The 13,336-nt window shown below is 39.4% G+C and overlaps 2 protein-coding genes across 8 annotated transcripts in view; both read left to right on the forward strand.

Moving 5' to 3' along the window:
* Positions 1–299: 299 nt before the first annotated feature.
* Positions 300–6,945, forward strand: nudcd3 (NudC domain containing 3). Its single transcript, XM_085280660.1, has 6 exons — positions 300–661; positions 1,023–1,330; positions 4,738–4,870; positions 4,959–5,102; positions 5,946–6,134; positions 6,410–6,945. Exons 1-6 carry the CDS (start codon positions 464–466, stop codon positions 6,518–6,520), a joined length of 1,083 nt encoding a protein of 360 aa, XP_085136786.1. The 5' UTR covers positions 300–463; the 3' UTR covers positions 6,521–6,945.
* Positions 6,946–12,493: 5,548 nt separating this feature from the next.
* Positions 12,494–13,336, forward strand: part of camk2b2 (calcium/calmodulin-dependent protein kinase (CaM kinase) II beta 2) — a 67,626-nt gene continuing 66,783 nt past the window's right edge. For 3 of the 7 annotated variants that reach the window (XM_085280664.1, XM_085280670.1, XM_085280669.1), the window contains exon 1: positions 12,498–12,949. In XM_085280664.1, the coding sequence (XP_085136790.1) occupies positions 12,888–12,949 (62 nt within the window). In that variant the 5' untranslated portion in view covers positions 12,498–12,887. Of the gene's footprint in view, positions 12,950–13,336 lie in introns of all 7 variants that reach the window. The other 4 variants (XM_085280668.1, XM_085280667.1, XM_085280666.1 and 1 more) reach the window with 3 other exon arrangements.

The raw sequence follows: 13,336 nt of genomic DNA on the forward strand, positions 1-13,336 counted from the left end.
TTATACTTCTACTTTATTTGTAGTGGGTCCACACTGCAGTGGTTCGCCTAACAAGTGAAGGTAAGTCTAAAGTTGCTTAGCCTATCTGTGCTATTAAAGAATAAATACATAAATATAAGTCAAGAACTGAAAGGGGGGGGGTCCTAAATGCGTGATTGTTTCAATTTATATGTATTAAAAAAATAAATAAATACACAAAAACACTACAAATAGCCATAGCTTGTGGTTTTGTTTTGTTTGTTTTGATACCCGGTATCCGATATTTGTCAAAGACTGCACACTTATTTTGAAAACGTTGCACCGGAAGTATTTGTATTGTTCTGGAAAGAGGAAAGTAGTTGCTAAGTAGCGTTATCCTACTCGTCCCACTTGTTTCTTGGCAAACTGTCATTATTTTGGTGGGATAAGTATTGGCTGGAATCATTTGAAGACTTGTTGAGAGGAATAAAGATTGAAAGCTGCGATGGCGTCGCCGCTGGAGATGACAGAGATGTACGATAATGCTCTTCTGGGGATCCTGCAGCATGTTGGGAACATTCAGGACTTTCTGCAGGTCTATTTTGGGTTCTTGTACCGCAAGACGGACTTTTATCGCCTGCTGTCGAGTCCCAATGATAAGATGGGTTTCCCTCCAGGTGTGGCAGAGAAGATGGTGCTTAAGGTGAAATTTCTCAACATTTTAACCTGCTAAATGTAAATACCTTGGCAACACACATGACTAAGTGTACAGTTTATGCACATGCATATTATTTACAATCACAGGTTAAAAATGAAGCTGTTATAATGTTACGTACACTTTTGTGGTCCTCGAGTTTTTTACACTGCAGTGATTCGTCGATGAATTAACACCTACATAATACAAAATAACTCCTGTGCTTGGTGATAGCCTTGCTGTCTATATGAGCCACAGACCTATAGCAATACATTTGTTATTGTCCTAAGACTGGTGAAGGTTATATCCTAATCTAGAGTTGTCTGCCTCTCAAATGATGATAAGCGATAACCTTTAAATCTTTCCTCAGACATATAAGTCATTCGAGAAGCTGGCGGAGCACGACAGAGAGAGAGCAGTGAGCAATCTGAAGAAGAGAGAGGAGACTAGGTATGTTCCTCCTGCAGTTCAGGAGCTGGAGGTTGCCTCTGAGCCTTGTGATGAAACCAAGCAGCAGAGTACAGAGGCGGTGCAGATGGAGAACTCCCCCTCACGTTCTGGGGATGTTTCAGCTCCAGCAGCCTCAGGCACATCCGTCTGCTCTCAGCAGGATAGCAGCAGCAGTCCAGCAATTTGTGGAGATCAGGCAGCTGCAGCCAACTCGAAATCCAAAGCAGGGTGAGTAGCTACTAGCGTTTTTTAACCTTTGAACCATCTGTTGTTTTAAATATGGTCCAACATAAACATTACTCTGCACATTACAGTGTTTCAGTAAATGCACTTGTCAAGGTCAATTTTAGGCCTTAAAATGACTTTGTGACAGGATGCAGACTTTGGTGAAGGTTAGTTGCAGCGCTAACGCAGAGAGACAGACAACCACTGCACTAACATTCACACCTAAAGGCAATTTAGAATCACTAGTTAACCTAACCCTGCCCCTGTCTCTGGGCTGTGGGAGGAAGCCAGAGTACCTGGAGAGAACCCAGGCAGAAACAAGGAGAACATGGAAAATATTTATATTTATAAACTAAGACAGAAAATGTTCACTGCTAACCAACTTAGTTCTGCTGTACTTTGCTGTACTATATTGCCAGAAGTATTCACTCACCCATCTAAATAATTGAATTCAGGTACTCCAATCGCTTCCATGGCGACCAGTGTATAAAGTTAAGCACCTATGCATGCAGACTGCTTCTACAAACATTTAGGAGCTCAGTGAATTCCAGCATGGTTCCATGATAGGATGTCTCCTCTTCAACAAGTCCAGTTGTGAATTTTCATCCCTACTAAATATTCCACTGTCAACTGTTAGTGATATTATAACAAAGTGGAAGCAATTGGAAATGACAGTAACTCAGCCACAAAGTGGTAGGCCATGTAAAATCACAGGAACAGGGATCAGCAGATGCTGAGGTGCATAGTGTGCTGAGGTGGAGTCAATCGCTGCAGAACTCGAAACTTTACGTGACCTTCAGTTTAGCTCAAGAACAGTGCATAAACACACTCCTAAATCTTGTGTTATAGCTGCAAAGGATGGACCAATATCATACTCATACATATGAAGGGTGACAAGTGAATATTTCTGGAAATATAATGTATAACCACTCTGCACTGTGTGCGAGCAATGCTATGTGCAGACTAAAGTGCCTCAAATGTCAGCAATTTTGAAAAAGACAGAGGAGAAGGAATACGTGCCTCGATATTGGATGAAGTGATGTGTATAGGATATGGAATGGACAACTGTGTGATGTACTATACAGTGGAGCAAAAAAGTATTTAGTCAGCCACCGATTGTGCAAGTTCCCCCACTTAAAATGATGACAGAGGTCAGTAATTTGCACCAGAGGTACACTTCAACTGTGAGAGACAGAATGTGAAAAAAAAATCGATGAATTCACATGGTAGGATTTGTAAAGAATTTATTCGTAAATCAGGGTGGAAAATAAGTATTTGGTCACCTCAAACAAGGAAAATCTCTGGCTCTCACAGACCTGTAACGTCTTCTGTAAGAAGCTTTTCTGTCCCCCACTCGTTACCTGTATGAATGGCACCTGTTTGAACTCGTCATCTGTATAAAAGACACCTGTCCACAGCCTCAAACAGTCAGACTCCAAACTCCGCCATGGCCAAGACCAAAGAGCTTTCGAAGGACACCAGGAAAAGTATTGTAGACCTGCACCAGACTGGGAAGAGTGAATCTACAATAGGCAAGCAGCTTGGTGTGAAAAAATCAACTGTGGGAGCAATCATCAGAAAATGGAAGACATACAAGACCACTGATAATCTCCCTCGATCTGGGGCTCCACGCAAGATCTCATCCCGTGGGGTCGAAATGATCATGAGAACGGTGAGCAAAGATCCCAGAACCACACGGGGGGACCTGGTGAATGACCTGCAGAGAGCTGGGACCAAAGTAACAAAGGTCACCATCAGTAACACACTACAACGGCAGGGAATCAAATCCCGCAGTGCCAGACGTGTTCCGCTGCTGAAGCCAGTGCATGTCCAGGCCCGTCTGAAGTTTGCCAGAGAGCACATGGATGATACAGCAGAGGATTGGGAGAATGTCATGTGGTCAGATGAAACCAAAGTAGAACTTTTTGGTATAAACTCAACTCGTCGTGTTTGGAGGAAGAAGAATACTGAGTTGCATCCCAAGAACACCATACCTACTGTGAAGCATGGGGGTGGAAACATCATGCTATGGGGCTGTTTTTCTGCCAAGGGGACAGGACGACTGATCCGTGTTAAGGACAGAATGAATGGGGCCATGTATCGTGAGATTTTGAGCCAAAACCTCCTTCCATCAGTGAGAACTTTGAAGATGAAACGAGGCTGGGTCTTCCAACATGACAATGATCCAAAACACACCGCCCGGGCAACAAAGGAGTGGCTCCGTAAGAAGCATTTGAAAGTCCTGGAGTGGCCTAGCCAGTCTCCAGACCTCAACCCCATAGAAAATCTGTGGCGGGAGTTGAAAGTCCGTGTTGCTCGGCGACAGCCCCAAAACATCACTGCTCTCGAGAAGATCTGCATGGAGGAATGGGCCAAAATACCAGCTACTGTGTGTGCAAACCTGGTAAAGACCTATAGTAAACGTTTGACCTCTGTTATTGCCAACAAAGGTTATGTTACAAAGTATTGAGTTGTATTTTTGTTATTGACCAAATACTTATTTTCCACCCTGATTTACGAATAAATTCTTTACAAATCCTACCATGTGGATTCATGGATTTTTTCTTCACATTCTGTCTCTCACAGTTGAAGTGTACCTCTGGTGCAAATTACTGACCTCTGTCATCATTTTAGGTGGGGGAACTTGCACAATCGGTGGCTGACTAAATACTTTTTTGCCCCACTGTATGAAAACAGTGAGATGGGAAAACAGAAAAAACATGTGTGAACTCTCTATTGTATTTGGAAAGTTTAGTGACTACATGTACTAGACTTGAGGCCTAGCAGAAAGCCATTAGCTTCCTGTGTAGCCACAAGACTCCAAAATATTTTAACTCCTCCATTTGTGGCAGCAACTTGTACACAACCTGTAGGGGCTACTCTACCCTTTTCTAGTCAAGGGCTGTGGCCTTGGACTTCAAGTTGCTAAATTTCATCCCATCAACTTCATACTTGGACTGGAAGCTGGTTCATTGCGACCTTAAGGTCATCTTGATGAAATCAACAGAAAGACAGCTTTCAAAAGAAGTAGAAGTAGTGACAACAAGTGACACTGGATCTCAGCCTCTGCTTCACTCTTAGGTGGAATCTTCCTGTGAAATTATAGTTTGAAGGTGTTTATTTTTTGTTTGTTTTGTTTTCGGGGAGACAACAAAACTAAAATTGCTATTTTGGATTTGTTAGACTTGTATTAAATTTATTAAATTAAATTTTGTATGGGTGTGCAGGGTTTCCACCAGCTTAACAGTGGTTCTTACTTAACTTTGGTAGCTTCAAAACATTTTAAATAATGAGGCTTTGCACTAACGAATGATTTCTAATTTGATTCTGAAATGGCTCATGCATTTCAAAATGTAGTGTCAGTATTTAAGACGTTTATATAAAAATTGTGTTTGAATTTTGTGTTTTAGACGTCAAGAAAACTTCCAGTCCAATCCCGACAGTTACAATGGGGCAGTGAGGGAAAATTACAGCTGGTCTCAGGATTACATGGATGTGGAGGTCCGCGTGTTTGTGCCCAAGACGGTTGTTAAAGGCAGACAGGTGAATGCAGGTCTATTTAACTATGTGAGACACCAGTAATACTTTTTTATAACACTTTACTTATTGTAACTGTGTTCACGGCCCACAGGTCAGTGTTAGTCTGCAGACCAGTGGCGTGAGAGTATGTGTGAGGGATGGAGCCGAAGACAAGACACTGATGGAGGGTGAATTCACTTACAAGATCAACACTGAAAACTCTCTGTGGAGTCTGGAACCTGGACACTGTGTGGTTGTGAGTACACATAAGCATTATCTAATTTTTGTAATAACAACAAGAACACTCCTGAAGAAAATGTGGCAATGAGTGCACCTTCTGCTATTTGAGTTATCAGAATATGAACTAACAAGAGGGATTAACACCTATCAGGAGCTAACATCTGGTTTTATGGTAGTAAAAAGAAGAAAGAAGGTCACTGGCACTGGCTTGACTGGCCTGACTACTGGCTCATAAGAGGCTGTCATAGCTGTTCCAGAACCAGAACTTGCTTCAAAGCTGATCAGCGAAATCTTAAAATCAATTGTAAAACACGAAGCCAAGCCAGGAGAGAGGAGGCGAGAGTGGTGAAGAAGGAATTGCACTAATGTAGTATGGAGAAATTAAAGATTGACTTTTCCATTTCAGAGTTTGAAAGCTCCGATTTAATTTGGAAAATTCAATTCTCTATGAATAAAAAGTAAAACAGGAGCTACAGTCCAACCTTTCTGTACACCGAAGGTGACAAGGGCTGTAGATGATGAATAATGTGGTGATCGAAGACAAAAATCAAATTTTGTTCATGTTAATGACTATTAAATTGCTTATCTTTGTGTAAGATATTGTTCTTTCCCTGTGGGGATATTAAGTTAATGTCATGTACAGGAACACTAGACTCTACAGAGACTCTGCATTGCATAATGAGATGTTTTCATTTAATGTTTAGTTTAGAAAGAGTTAATGCTCTCTAGTGCTTGGAATAACAGGATAAGTGTAAAAATGAGTTCTGCTCTCAAAAAAGTAATTTTATCAAAAGCCAGTGTTGGCTTTTCAAAGATTGTCTAACATATTTGAATTGAACATCCTGTCTCTGAATTACAGTTGTCACTGAACAAGACATCAGAGGTTTGGTGGAATGCGGTGCTCAAAGGCGAAAAGGAGATTGATATAAACCAAATTAACCGTGAGCGTTCCATGGCAACAGTGGATGAGGAGGAGCATGCTGTTCTGGACAGGCTCACATTTGACTACCACCAGAAGCTGCAGGGAAAGCCACAAAGTCACGAATTGGTAAGGAGCAAATTAAAAAATAACACAAACTATTCATTACACACACACACAGGCTATATCTATATTATCTATATTATTTCTGTAAAATAAAAACGTTTATCTTATAATTCGGCTTAAATGATATTCAGTTATTGAGTCAAGTCCTTAAAACCTATTCTGACAAATATAGTTGGAAGTCACTGCTGTAGTGCACCTAGATTGTGTGTGAATTGTGAGGATGTTTGTTAGCATGAAAGATACATACATAACATATCTGTGTCCATGTTTCTTTGCAGAAAGTGCATGAGATGCTGAAGAAGGGATGGGATGCTGAAGGGTCACCTTTCAAAGGGCAGGACTTTGACCCATCTATGTTTGACATCCCACCGAGTGCCGTGCAGTTCTGACATGCCACAAAACCTCAGCCAAACATGAACTGAAGCATCTCCATTTAAAGAGCTCATGGCAGCAGAGGCAACACTTATTAACACCTTTGAAATGCTGGAATGATGGAAGTTTGTCCCTAATAAAAGAAGCTGCAAATTTTGCAAATTTGTTGAGATTGGTGGGAAGGGAATATTTCCGTATTCTGACAGGGATGAGTCATTAAATTGAAGCTGATATGTACTATTGTACACTGTTTGACTCTTGATTCAACTCTGCAGTCCCTATGTGTTATCTGCCCTACTGATTCTGTTTTTATTTCAAACTGTGATGATTACCTGCTGGTTCGGCTTCCTTGCTCTGCTGTTAATGACTACACAAAACAAAAAAAAACAATAAAAAAAACATCTAACAATTTACAAATAAATATGAAAAAGGGTTTTCTGAACTCCTCGAGTCCACGCCAATCTTTGGATAAGATTATTTTTTATATATATATATATACAGTACACATCAAAATCATACAGTGTTGTTAAAATACATCATACGTTTTAGTTTTATTACATTTAACTTACATATGTGAAAGCATAATCATAACTATTATAATCTTTAAAATAAATGTCAAATAAAATCAGACAGCTTCATTTAAACTTAACTTATTTAAATGATTTAACTACTACTTCAGTAGGTAGGACTGCCTTGGATTTTAAACCCTGATGGTGGTGATGAAGATGGAGACTTGGCTGAAACTCTGAGCAACGTGGGAGATGTTGAGAAGGTGGATTGTGCGCAGGAGTCTGAAGGGGACAGTGAGCAGTGAGAGTTAAAATAAGTGGCATGGAGGCTGATTGGTTTAAAGATGGCGGCAGAAAGACGATTGGACTAGATTCTAGTCCAATCGTCTTTCTGACTAGTTCTAGTCACTAGAACAATGGTAAATGGCCTGTATTTATACAGTGTGTGAATGTGTGTGTGAATGGGTGGATGACTGGATATGTAAAGCGCTTTGGGGTTCTTAGGGACTAGTAAAGCGCTGTATAAATACAGGCCATTTACCATTTAGAACAATGACATCAGCATTGCTTTTCACAGCATGGGGAAAGTGGAAGTGTTGAAAAGCAAAGACTAGCAGACAGTGTGATTACAGATGTATTGAACGTGCACATTAAGCTTAGGAATGCATTACTTTAACTTGAGTCTTAAAGGTTCATAGGCTCATAATAACATATACAGATATTAAGGCATTTTATCTTACTGATGTTTCAGTTTTCTGAAATTACTGACCAGGGTTACCTGAGATAGCTAACGTTAATACATGACTTCAACTGATATCTATACCTGCAACGTAGACATCAACTGTGTGGTGCTATCATGTCAACATGGACTAAAATCTCTGAGGATTGCTTCCAGCATGTTCAGTCTATGATGAAGAGTTAAGGCTGCTCTCCAGGCAAAATGTGGTCCAAACTGGTACTAGCACGCTGCATCTGTAAAGTATACTAATGTTGTGGCCAGCTTCAGCTGGAGGTGATTTTACCTGTTCTGTACAATACTGTGCAGCAAAAGTCTTAAGCCACCCCCTATTTCTTTACATTTTGATAGAACGGTGGGAAATAGCTGCAGCAATTTATTGAAATGAGTAAATATATGTGGATATATATTAAATAGGGGGAAAAACAGAGTTTTTAGAATTCCGATGTGCTTGAAAATCAATATTTAGTATGATCATCTTTTTTTCAATTCTCTGCATGGCACATCAAAATCTGACAGTACTTTTCTGTGTTCAAAATTCTATTAATTTTGACAAAATCTCCAACACCACCGGTTGATATGAAGCCCAAAGAGGCTGAAAGAGTCTCCACTGTGTTATACAGAGTACTCAGTGTTATACCTCTCTCCTGACCTTCATACATAATCTGTATGTATTATTGTTAGGTCTGCTCTGAGCACCTTGAGGCAACTGTTGTTGTGATTTGGCACTGTATAAATAAAATTAAAATTTAATTGAATAATAATTCAGATTATTATTCCTATTCAAGACCTATTACAACTGATTTTCAGTCCAGTTCTTGTGTAATGTCAGATATGCAATAGCTCAGCCTTTACTCCCCATTTCCCTTTCTTAAAAATTGCTCTTTGATAGCCGCCCTTCCATTGAAACCATTTCTAATAAGACTTCAGTAAACAGCAGATGGATTAGCAGAAGTGCCAGAAGGATCTAAAATGTCCTGTATCTGGTCAATGCTGTAATCTTTCCTATTTATTAATGTTATAACTTAAAGGTATTGTCCATCTGCTGCGTCCTTTTCTCCTATAAATTTTTTTAAAGAGACACTGCACACCACATCAACATATGCAAGGGTTTAGGCTAATCACACTCTGGGAATCATCTTGTTGGTGCAAAAATACTATTGTATGCCATATCAATCTGTTATTGTTGGCATGTTTTTGTATATTCAACTAAAGAAATTGCAACAAATTATGTGTTTTGTGACAAGCTGCTGTATAAACCCCAAAGACACAGTTTAGAATGGATTCTTTGCAACTTTTGGTCCATTCTTTCAGTTATGTGTCTTTTTAACTAAGAATGATCCATAGGTCAGTGTTAAGTGGCTTAACAAACAAAATAGAATTTTTCAAAAAATTTCTCATTAGCACTTTAAATAATTACAAGTAAACCTGTCTCCTTGGAAGTGTGGGTTAGGAGTAGTGAGGAGTGGCTTAAGACTTTTGCAGAGTATTATACAGTAATGCTTTCCACATTGATTTGTACTGTAATGTATTCTACTGTTATTAATGCATCATTCATGATAACATGTTAGAAAACTTTTAACTGTAACAACTTACAATATATTCTATATATACAGAATATAATATATACTGATATATATTTTGTAACAAATGTATTAAAGTGTTTTTATTAAATCTCAATAGTAATAAGCTGATAAAAGTGTGAATTTTATTAATAATTTCATTTATGTTAATTATTTGTAAAACTTATTTATGTGCTTATGTCATGGGTATGGGTCTTGAGCCAGTGCTTTATGTTTAGAGTGTTGAATCTTGTAAATTATTCATTGTTTTGAGTTCTCTGTTTGTCTGGCTTCCTGTTTTATTTTGATAGTCCCTCATCTCTTGTGCATTTGGTTCACTTTGCTTCCCTTGCCTCCTTATGTTTAATTTGTTCCTGCTGTGTTCCCCAGATGTCTCCACTCTCCTAATCTTCCTCTTGTGTATATATTGGTCGTGTCCAAATTCATGGGCTGCATCCTCCTGAGGCCGTATTTGTAGACCGATTACGTCACAGCGACGCGCCGAAGGCAGTCCAAATTCGTAGACTCCTCCGAATGCAGCCGACAAATGCGTCCTCCTTTTCCCTGAATTTGAAGGATGAAGGATGGGTGTGTCAGGTGTGTCCTTCGTGGCCTACCATATCCCAGAATTCTGGAGTTTGGCTGGGCCAAACAATGGCGGCCACTACTAAGTTTTAAAATTACTCTTACTAATCTTTCTGGGTCACAAAATAAACTTTTGACATATTTTCAGGCGAGAAAGTAGCTGTGTAAACATCAAATATCTGCTCGGTTTATCAAGATATCACATATTTGCAAAAGTGCTTCGACGTTTTCGGAGACGTCTGCTACCCACCAGCTCGATAGCTAGTCGGGAGCTCGAGGGTCACTGAAGCCGCCGAGAACGGCAAAACTCCCGGCACATCATTTTCAGATCACCGCGGACTTTCGCTACTCAAGGTTAAACGTAATATATAATTCACTTAGACAACCTAAAAATGTTATTGTTGGGCTTTTTTCAGTGTTTTATTTGTTCGTGAGTCAATCGGTTTGGCTGAGATTAAAGTTATTAGATTAGATTAGATAAAATAAAACTTTATTAATCCCCCGGGGGGGTTCCTCCTTGGTTTTTACACAGCTGAATAAACATCAAACAGAAAACTGATTAAACAGAAGTATGAGACGGTCGAGAATTTATGCCAGTGTCCCGTTATATTTTAGATAGCATTGAGCAGACGGCCGAGTTTATTAAAATCCACTGAGACAGCGGTGACGCTAATCAGAAGGCTAGACCGTCCAATTTCCCCAGCCGTTTACTTCCGGCCTACCCGACCTTCTGAGGACCCGGCCCACGTAGACCGCGAAGGCTGGGTCCTCAGGAGGATGCAGCCCATGAATTTGGACACGACCATTGTCTCAGTCTTCCCTTGTCTCCTGCTCCTCTACTCTCATGGTTCTAAGGTTCCATGTTCCCAGTTCCTGGTTCCTACTGTTTCTCAGTTTAGGTTTTCTGTTTTAGTTCCTTGTTACGTTTTCTTACATTTTCTTATTTTTGTGTTATTAGATTATCTTAATAAGCCTTTATGAATATGGATAAAGGGATTAACAATGCCTATCCCAATGCAAACTCATATATAAGAATGCTACTATAGGTTAATCAATCAATTATTGAGGCTTTATTTACTAGTAATGTATTAATAAAACATTATTAAGCAATTTTGAGTGATATTTCCGTTTCAATAAAGTGTTAAATAATGGACTTAATTGGTAGCAAGCTATAATTTATGCATGAATACATTCTATGAACCTTGCATTAATAATGATTTAGTCAATCATTTTTTTTATTTAACACCAATTAATAAAGAAAACTATCTATCTATCTATCTATCTATCTATCTATCTATCTATCTATCTATCTATCTATCTATCTATCTATCTATCTATCTATCTATCTATCTATATAGATCTAGTCTATATATATATATATATATATTAGTTCCTAATTACTCAGGAAACGTCAGTGTTGTTTTAATGCATTGGCTCCATATACTTTCATACATCATCTTGTATACAGCTGGATAATCCGTAAGTATCATATACATCACACTCATTTTCAGTTATCTGTCTTTTTACTGTGTAAATGGAAATAATACGGTTATAATATCTTGAAGAGAAGAATAGAATATGAAACCTACAAAGCAAAATGTAATAAGCCTTAATAGTATTTTCTCAGCTTAAGGCAAGAGTCGATACTTGTTCTGCCTAATGAACCCAGACCACAGCTAGTTTAGTGAATTTTTCCTCTCCCCATTTTTTAAAGACACCATTTGATATTTTGGGCTTTCTTGTTTCACTTATGGCAGTATAATTGATATAAATAGTGTCAACAGTATTTCCATTGGTTGCTTTAAGAGTAAAGTTGAGAGTAGTCCTCTGTACCCACCCACAAATGATTATTTTGTCTGTCCCTGAGTTTTAATTTAACATTCCTCTGGTTGTTTCACTACTACTCTTCCTGTGTATATCAGAGAGCCTTATGTGTTAATCTTACATATTATACAAGCTATGAAGCTCTAGCTTCATTAGCATATTTGACATGAGAATAAAAAAAAAAAAACAATTCCTCGCAACCGCTACCATCTCCTCCACCACCACATGATTACGCAGCCAGTCAGTGTTGAATCTAGTCTTTCTTAGCTCAACATTTGTACAGAATTCATGTTACTACCATACTTGATGTGATTTAAATTTGGCAGAAGAGGACAAATATAGAAACATTAGCTGGAAATTGTCTTTCAAGATAGCAATTAAAAATAATTATGCAAATATGGTCGGAATGTATAACAACAGTAAGACTTATGCAACCTTGTAAAAGTTTTCATTTAATTAAAAAAAACACCTCTGAAATAAACGGTATGGAGTAGAAAGTGCAATGTTTGGACTTTGAGGCAGAAGCAGAAAGCCATATAACACGGACATACTAATTTCTACTCATAAATGCATCTTTTGCGGGGGGTTCCCCATGCCCCATCTCTGAACACGCCCATAATCCCTTTACAAAATTGTAATAAAATTATTATGTTTATTGATTATTACTTTCTTAGGTTTTGTGATAAACTGAGGGACTCCTCACCGAATCCCAAAAATAGATCCACACTGCGCCCTTACTGAGTTCCAAGTGCAGTAATGTCATTGTATGCTGCAGGCTTCTCTTCGCTTTATGATGTATTAAGTGTAATCAAATTTTGCGCTCCTCCGCACTCTTGGGTCAGCTCACTATCGGCTTTTGATTTTTCTTTTTCTTTCTTTCTTTTCCTTTTTTCTCTCTCTCTCCGGAGAGACACGTCATATAGTGAGCTCACATTACTGTTTCGTGTGGTATTTAAAGAGTGCGTCCTCATTGCTTGGCAGAGCGGAGAGCCCACTGACATCCGAGCCGGGAGCGTGCGTGTGTGTACCGGCCTGCAATTGAAGCACTCCGCCGTCCGGAGGTCTAAGGTGGGCGGAGACTTGAGATCGAGGTCCTCCTGTGTGCAGATAGAGACACACCGTACATTTGTGAGACGGCACCCGCACACCGGTCCGAGGAGGAAACATCATGGCAACGACTACTTGCACACGTTTTACAGATGAATACCAGCTGTACGAGGAGCTTGGCAAGTAAGCCGCTGTTATATTAATTATCCAGAGTCTCCTGCATGCAGCCTGACCCCGTCCTGTAACCGTACAGAGCATGAGGAATCAAGGTCTGCACATCTGCGGTGATGATTGCAGCTCCATCCTTCCAAAACAAACGCACGCTGGTCTGGAGCAACTAAAATTAGCTCTAAACCTAAATCCTCAGTGCAGGGCGTATTTTGTGGACTTTTTGAAATGCATGAGCCAACCAGTGATGGTGTTTAAGATTGTCAGATTCTGTGTGAAGAAATACTTTAAGGGCACCCCCGCCCCAGGCTAATTAGGGACAAAGCGGTCTAATATGAGGGACAGATTGGAATCATCATCAGCTGTCTTTAATCACAGTGGCAGAAAGCTCAACAGAGATGT

This window comes from Mchenga conophoros, linkage group LG7, assembly GCF_057382185.1.
Source record: "Mchenga conophoros isolate Kocher_MC1m ecotype Shallow Benthic linkage group LG7, M_conophoros_male_GT1.1, whole genome shotgun sequence".
NCBI lineage: Eukaryota > Metazoa > Chordata > Actinopteri > Cichliformes > Cichlidae > Mchenga > Mchenga conophoros.

Bases quoted from the DNA above. Each gene is read 5' to 3' on its own strand.
- nudcd3 (XM_085280660.1), top strand. From the start codon at position 464: ATGGCGTCGCCGCTGGAGATGACAGAGATGTACGATAATGCTCTTCTG. The intron at 4,871-4,958 runs GTGAATGCAGGT...CACGGCCCACAG, and splicing joins CGGTTGTTAAAGGCAGACAG to GTCAGTGTTAGTCTGCAGAC. The intron at 5,103-5,945 runs GTGAGTACACAT...TCTGAATTACAG, and splicing joins AACCTGGACACTGTGTGGTT to TTGTCACTGAACAAGACATC.